General features: G+C 41.9%; 1 protein-coding gene across 1 annotated transcript; it reads left to right on the top strand.

Annotated features, from left to right (window-relative positions):
* The first annotated feature begins 1,369 nt into the window (after positions 1-1,369).
* Positions 1,370-5,230, top strand: LOC106723362 (olfactory receptor 2T11-like). Its single transcript, XM_014527585.1, has 3 exons — positions 1,370-1,400; positions 2,500-2,519; positions 4,379-5,230. Exons 1-3 carry the CDS (start codon positions 1,370-1,372, stop codon positions 5,228-5,230), a joined length of 903 nt encoding a protein of 300 aa, XP_014383071.1.
* Positions 5,231-7,674: the final 2,444 nt, after the last annotated feature.

The raw sequence follows: 7,674 nt of genomic DNA, 5'->3' as shown, positions 1-7,674 counted from the left end.
ATCTGTCCAGGAAGAGAATTCCCCTGGGCATGTAAATACCCCAAATGCCATGTAGGTGACCAAAAAATGACCACTTAGATGGCAGAAGAGTACTGAATGTCAGACCCCAGAATTCCCCTTCCTCTAGAATGGTGCCCTGGCACCTTGGGGCGGTGCAAGATCCTCTGAAAGTGCCTCGAGACTGGAGGAGATAAGTGAATTGTGAGGAGATGAGCAGATAAGCACAGGCTCAGGCATTATCCCCCAAACCCACTGCCTGGCACCTCTGCAAGGAAGTGAGTACTGTAAGGTATTAATTTGTTTTTTGAAACTGAGTACCTCTCAATTCACAAAAGTTAAGGAGTGCACCCCAAATCCAGTGAGGGGGGTTGCCTTGAGTGCAAAAAGGTTGTGCACTACTGTACTAGACAATCAAAAATTGTGAAAAGATGCACATTCTCTTTTAGATTGAAAACATTCAATTTTGACATTTCCAACATGGAAAAAGAAAATAAAACTCTTACGGTTCATATAAAGAAGACTATAAAATATCTTCTTTGATCATTTTAAAAATACTTTGTTCTGTTTCCTTTCCCATCTCAGGCAGAGGATGCCAAGAAATTCTCCCAAAGAGAAGATTGCAGAGTTGTCAAGTAACTGAAACAAAAGTGCAACTAAATTAATGACTTTGGACAAAATTCCCCAAAGCCTGGGGAAGTTTTCATCTCCTTAAATACTAAACTTATTCCTATTGAGTAATGTAATGTCTCTAATTTTGACCTGGCTTTTTTAAAGATTGCATTTCATTAAATAAGTCCTTCTCCCCTTATATTAGGCAATTTATTCAAGTAGCTCCAGAAACAAGTGCGAGAGTCAGAGTTACACTGTGCTTTCTTCAACGGAAAGGTTTTTTTATTTAATATAGATTTCGTAGTTTTTGTTTTTCAGTCTTGTCCAGAAATATACCACTCATATATCCAGACTAAAGATGTGAATCATTATTACATCATTTTACTTTAGGAACTTCAGTGGAATTAATTCCTGAAAGACTATTAAGCTAGTGTCCTGTGTTAGAACAATACTGTTGCCTCACACTAAAGCAATGTAATTGTTTAATTTTTAATTCCTTTAAAAAGTATTGTTTTTAAAGTAATGTTGGCCAAAAGAATTTGATATGGATTGCTCTTTTATATACTACTGCAACTTCTTTTGAGCTGATAATTATTTATTTCTTATGGAAGGCCATATGCCAATGTGATGGGAAAATAAAGCATTTTACAAATGAAAGAGAAGACAGGAGAATGGAGCTGCAAGATTTTTGTTCTGAGAAATTCTTTATAAATAAAGGACAATATTTTTAACTGGACATCAAACTTGTTTCTTTTTAAGAATGACTGAAGGATCAGATAAAGGAAATAAAGGTAAGTAATTATTTTATACAAGTTAAGGCACTGAAATATAGGTTTTCCTGAATTACAAAAAACCTTTCTGGTATTTTAAGTTCTGCATATAGTAATTACAGAGGATGAGTCACATGAATGTTTCTCAACACAGATTTCAGCTGCTATATTTAATAAAAGTTAAACATAGACGTAATTACTACTTATTATTTCACCTAGAGCTACTACTAAGAAAATGTATTTTATTTCATTTTGAGTTTTTTAACCTGACACATGTTATTAGATGATAATAATGCTATGGAAAAGATGCAGATAATATACCTGATTATGTGGTCCTTGTAATGATAATGAAAGCAGACTCTTCCTGTTGACATGTCTAAATATGTTGATGCATTTCAGATGAATTGAAGAGGAAAAGGAAATTCTTGTTTTCAAGGGGTAAAATCCGGGCTCTATTGAAGTCATTTAGAAAATTCCCATTTGTCTCCATCTCTCCAGAATTATAGACATATATAAAATATTGGATAAACTGAGATGGCTGAAAATTGTGTCATTATAATATAGTTTTCTTTACATTCATAATATCTGTTAATGAATTTTCATTTCTAATGTCTTTGAAGCCTATCCAGTAGAAGGGATGGATTGTTTAACGTCCCCCACAGCCCCGTGTCCCACAGCCAGCCTGGGATCCCTGCTCCGGCAATGGAGAAACGAGGGTCCCACTCTTCCAAGACCTCACCTGTTTTCTACATTTGCAGTTTATGAGCCAAATCCTTGTTGACTTTCTGTGCCTTCATGCAGCTGCAGAGGTATTTAGCTGCAGAGAGCAATTAGCAGTTCAAAGAGTTTGCCTTCTAGTCCTAAATCCCCTTCCCGAGATTCAAGGCTGCATTTGTCAATTGAGGCCAATGACTCCCTAGCTCCCCCAGGGCTGTTTCAGGGACAGCAGACACTGAACAGGTGGTTTGCTTGGCTGGCAGGCTGTTGAACGCAGCAGAGCCAGCCAACCTCCTCCTGCGGTTACAGAGAAGCCAGTGTGATTGCACGATTCTTTATGGAGTGAGAAGAGGCAATTTCTCTGTGTTTGCAATATTTTACGTTCCTCCTTCTCTGGACACAGTTTCTGTCGGCATTGTGCCGGTAGCACTCAAATGGGACCTCTCACAGGGTATTTCACACTGTCACGTGGTCAGCTATTAGAAATGTTCTGAATTAATATATTAAATTGTGAGGAAAATGGCAGTGAAATATGTTCCCCCCACAAAAAAAATCATTGATGTTAATTGAAACATTAATTAATGTTTTTACTAAAAATGTTAGGGAACTATTATTTTGTAGTTATAATGATTTAATAGTATTTTAATGAGATCAAGATGTTTTTTCAGAACGCTTTAGCAAAATGAAAAAAGGCAAAAATAATATCCAAATTTCACATTTTTTCATGAAAAGACCTTTCCATCTTTAACTTGCTTCTGTCAAATGTTTTATTTCTATTTCTTTTTCTTCTTCTATATCCCTAAATTTGATATTATTCTGTTACCTACTATTTTCTATGTATTAGCTTTTAAAGTAAAACAACTATAAATTATTTAAAGGATTAAAATAGGGCCAAATGTTCTATTAAAAAAAAATCCAAGCTCCTCCACTCATGGCTCTGGACTCTGCACAGACAATAGGATGTGGGAGCACATCTTGAGAGCTTAGAACTTATTTAGAAAATGCTGAGGTGTTGGGGAAAGAGAAGTTTCCTTACCACCCCTGTGTGCAGTGATGGAGCTGTCCTCTCAGGCTACTCCTCCTCCTTCTAGTGATAGTGATGGTAAAAATTAATGCTATTGTGGTCTCTGCTGAAATACAAGAATTATTAACCTTGGCCTCTTAAACATTGCAGAAATATCTGGTCTTTAAGGCTATTTCATGACATTATAGACTGTCTAGCTTACCATTAACTTGAGTAAGAATGGGCAAACCTACACGTGCATTAATGCACTGTAGTTATGGCGCATTAAGTTTAGTACCTGTTATAACAGATACCAGCTCAATGTACAGCAGCCAGTACTCCTGCACTGCAGTACCAGCTCATGCCTTTTTAGTGATACTAATGCACACTAGACTAATGCTACAGCATGTTAGCATGGTTTATTGCCATGACACACTAATGTGCGGTTGAATTTGTCTACTGTGCATTTGGCATCTCGTCCTCTCAAGTTACAACTCCTTCTTCTAGTGATAGTGATGATGACAATTACTGTAATAATTACTGTAATTAATGTGTCTGCTGAAATAGAAAAATGACTAACCTGGGCCTCTCATTCATTGTGGAAGTATCTGGTTTCTATGGCTATTCCATGAGATTATAGATTACCTGCTTTCCCATTCGCTTCAGTCTGACTGATGCGTAAACAGGGAGTTTGCCTATTAGTAGCACGTGGAGGGAGCAAGAAATTATACATCCTGAATCAGGGCTGTTTGCTCAGCGCGTTCTGAGTGCTACGCTGCCATAGTGAGGGTGCAACCAGCACCTCAGTAAACTGGACAAAACGTGGCCGTGGAATCTCCACACCTGTAACACAGAGATATCAAAGGTAAAAACGCTGCAAATCCAACTATAGATAGGCTTGCAGCATGATGGCCGGAGGGGGAGCTCATTAAAATTACACGTTACTTAAAAAAGCTTTTGAATAACGCAAATTACAAGGATATAAGCCAGTTTTTCTTATCAGCCATTAAACTGGACAAAACGTGGCCGTGGAATCTCCACACCTGTAACACAGAGATATCAAAGGTAAAAACGCTGCAAATCCAACTATAGATAGGCTTGCAGCATGATGGCCGGAGGGGGAGCTCATTAAAATTACACGTTACTTAAAAAAGCTTTTGAATAACGCAAATTACAAGGATATAAGCCAGTTTTTCTTATCAGCCATCATGTCTGGCATTTCTTTCACAAGACGAAAAACCCAGTGACTGCCTCAGATCCCATTAGCGTTACCCAGTAGAAAGTGCGTGCATTTACTGCTGTGTCTGGGAATACTCTCCTCCTCGTACTAATCCAGGTGGATTCCTCCCTTCACACCCCCATGTACTTCTTCCTCGGTCAACTGGCCTTCATGGACATGTGTCAGACCCTAACAGTTGTCCCCAAAATGTCAGCAGACTTTCTGACCCCAGGCAATCGCATTTCTCCAGTGGGCTGTGGGGTTCAGATTTTCCTCTCGCTGACAATGGGTGGAGCAGAGTGCCTCCTTCTGGCAGTCATGGCCTATGACAGGTATGTAGCTATCTGCAACCCCTTGCAATACCCTATTCTCCTAAGCAGGAGAGCCTGTATGGGCCTGGCAGCTGGGGTCTGGATTGGGGCAGCAGCAGATGCCTTGATGCATTCAGTTTACACCATGCACCTGCCCTACTGTGGTTCCAAAGACATTGACCAGTTCTTTTGTGAAATCCAATCCTTGCTGAAACTGTCCTGCTCTGACACCTCCCAGTACGAGACACTGGTGATTGTGGTTGCCATTGTTGTACTCCTCATGCCTGCTTCTATCATACTAGCCTCCTACACTCGCATCCTCTCTATGGTCCCAAGGATGAAGTCAACCAAAGGAAAACAGAAAGCTCTGGCCACCTGCTCCTCACACCTGACTGTGGTGGGGCTGTTCTATGGCTCAGGCGTCTTCATGTACATGAAACCCAATGACCCTCACTCACCTGAACAAGACAAGATCGCCCCTGTGTTTTATATCATTGTCACCCCAGTGCTGAATCCACTGATCTACAGCCTGAGGAACAGGGATGTCTTGGGAGCCCTGAGGAAGCTGGTTGGAAAATACAGAGTCCTCCAGCAAAACTGAGAGGAATCAGTACTAAATGGGGTCAAAGTTGGCAAAGCTCCTGCCAGCATGGTTTTCTGAAACATTTTGGAGGTGACTGTATTTTTAAAAATTACTTAGCTCCTAATAATCTTTGTCTCACTTGAAATCAAAGGCACACAGGCTTCCCTATCACACAATGGCTTTGGAAGTGTTTTCAAGACATTATCTCTGATAGTATAGGCCACTTATCTAGACAAAGGGATCCATGACCTTTAGTTTGTGAGGGCTGGAGCTGACATCCCAATCACAGCTACAGGCTGGAAGTCTTCACCCCTGGAGTGACCGGCTGCCAGCACTGATTCTCACTGCAGATTCCCACCCCTTTGCAGTGAGGGAAGCACAGATGTGGGCGAGGAGCAGGCTCAAGAGTAGAGAGAGAGCACTGCAGAGGGCTTGTGTGGTGAAGCACAAGTCTGTGTCAGCAATAGGCCCTCTATGAGCAAGCTGGCACCTCTTTGTGGGTCAGATCTGTGCTGTGGACCTAAGGTGGCCAACCTTTTTAATTGAATATGAAAAATTGTGTAGCCATCATCGTGGCTGTCTTCAAAACCCTGAAATTCTCTTGCAAGAAACAGGTCGACATATTTAGGCAGGGTCGTTTCCAGTAGCCACTTGTCAGAGTGGGACAAGGGACTCAATTTGTCAGCTATTTGGCCAGCCTAAGTTACTATGCTAGGGTAGGTTGATTTTGGGCAAGACAGACACGTGCTATGTTTTAGGGTGCGTGTCATATCCAAATCTATGTTGTCTAGTACAGGCTTGCAGCAACTGAATAAAAGCATTTCAGCAGTGCTTTAAGAATTGTGGGTCTGTATCTCATTGGTCAAGGGTGCCCAAATAATGGAAATTCATCCACACAAAACACATTAATTCCAGCAAAACATTACCTGGCTGCTAGTCACTGGAGACTGAAGTCAGACTGGGCCAGTACTGAGGGGTTCATCCAGAACAACTAGGAGGGCACAGAAGTACCAGTAGGCCTCTGCCCATTACACCTACTTTGGCCAGATCTTCCTCAGTAGTCTGCAGTGCACCAGGCATCCTCAAGTCCTTGTCAGTTCTTTTGGAGAGTCCGTGTATTACTGTTTAAGGAAACAATCTTGTCCTGTGAAGCCTATTCCCTTAAGATGTCCTTCAAGGTGTACTAAGCCATTGTCCCAGCTGGGAGTGAATCATGGTGACAAACCATTGGCAGCTTTGCTTGCAGGAAACCAATACCATCTTCAAACCCAAAGGATAAACTGTAGTGGACTGACTGCAGAAGCAGAGCTAAATCCCATTTCTCCTTCATGCTCCTAAGTGGTGTCCACATAATCATGCTAGTGAGGTTTTTGGCACTTATGCACTGTTGCATGCAGCTACATTTGCCCTGGGCTTCTCTTCCAGGCCTGGACTTGCTCATGCTCAGGGCCCTACAGCTGCATAAGTTCCCAGAGATAACAGAATCAGCTGGGCATGTGCTTACCAGCACGAAACTCCAGAAACTTGAGACCTTCTTCTTTGCCTCCAGTTTTCTTTGGGTATGTATGTTGGGTGGACAACCGTAGTCCAGCACAGGAGGAAATACAATCTGAACTTTGTATAGGTGCCAAAAATTGCCATAATCTAACTACAAAGATGCCACCTTGGCACATCAAGGTGAAATAGGATTTAGATCTAAGTTTCCTTGTGTGGTTGAAGCTTGCCCTGATTTTGATTCCTGCTTCCAAACCCTTTCCCTGTACCCCTGTTTTCTGAGCCTGGTTTCCGACATTTGGTTTCTTCCTGATTATGACTCAGTTCCTGACTCCTGGACTACTCCTGAGCCAGCCCTATCTCTCAGGGCCTGAGTCTAGCCCCTAATGCCGGCTTGTTTCTGAGCTACTGATTGTGGTCCCTGACTTATAGGTCCTAATTATGAAGGCTGACTGTCCATGTCCTGGGCACTGACATCCAGGAGAGAGGGAAGAGCATTAGGCTAATCAAGGACTGAATGTGTCAGGCACTTCACAAAAGTCACATAAAGATACTCTGGGATCCAAAAAGCATGAACACGTAAAAGGGCAGAGACATGAGTAGGCTGATGTAGAACAAAATGGAGAAGAAAAGTTAATTAAAGTTCATAATGGTTTCAATAAATCATGTGGCCTGACCAGTACGGCGGCTATGCACCACTAAATGGCCTGCTTGAGCCCTGAAGGATGTGGACATGGGTGATGCAGGAATATGAAAAGATGATTCTGGGAGCTTCCACTTGTGTCTCCTGCCCCACTGGGGTTGGAGGCCAGCACAACACTTTTGATAGGCAACTTTTTTAAATCTGTGAATCAGGGAAACTCCTCCTCTCACCTCTCAGCATTTCTCCCTTCCAGCACCAGTAGGCCCTTCTTCTTCCACACTCTCCATCAAGGGGTTGCTTGGAAGAAGGGCCGAGTGTCTAATAC

The sequence above is a fragment of the Alligator sinensis genome, unplaced genomic scaffold, assembly GCF_000455745.1.
Source record: "Alligator sinensis unplaced genomic scaffold, ASM45574v1 scaffold1602_1, whole genome shotgun sequence".
NCBI classification, from domain to species: Eukaryota; Metazoa; Chordata; order Crocodylia; family Alligatoridae; genus Alligator; species Alligator sinensis.
Note: the sequence above shows the minus strand (reverse complement) of the source record. Positions and strands in the feature narration are given on the sequence as shown.

Coding starts and splice junctions, on each gene's coding strand:
- LOC106723362 (XM_014527585.1), top strand. CDS start 1,370: ATGACTGAAGGATCAGATAAAGGAAATAAAG. Junction 1,401..2,499: donor ATCAGATAAAGGAAATAAAG/GTAAGTAATTAT, acceptor CTCTGGACACAG/TTTCTGTCGGCATTGTGCCG. Junction 2,520..4,378: donor TTTCTGTCGGCATTGTGCCG/GTAGCACTCAAA, acceptor GTTACCCAGTAG/AAAGTGCGTGCATTTACTGC.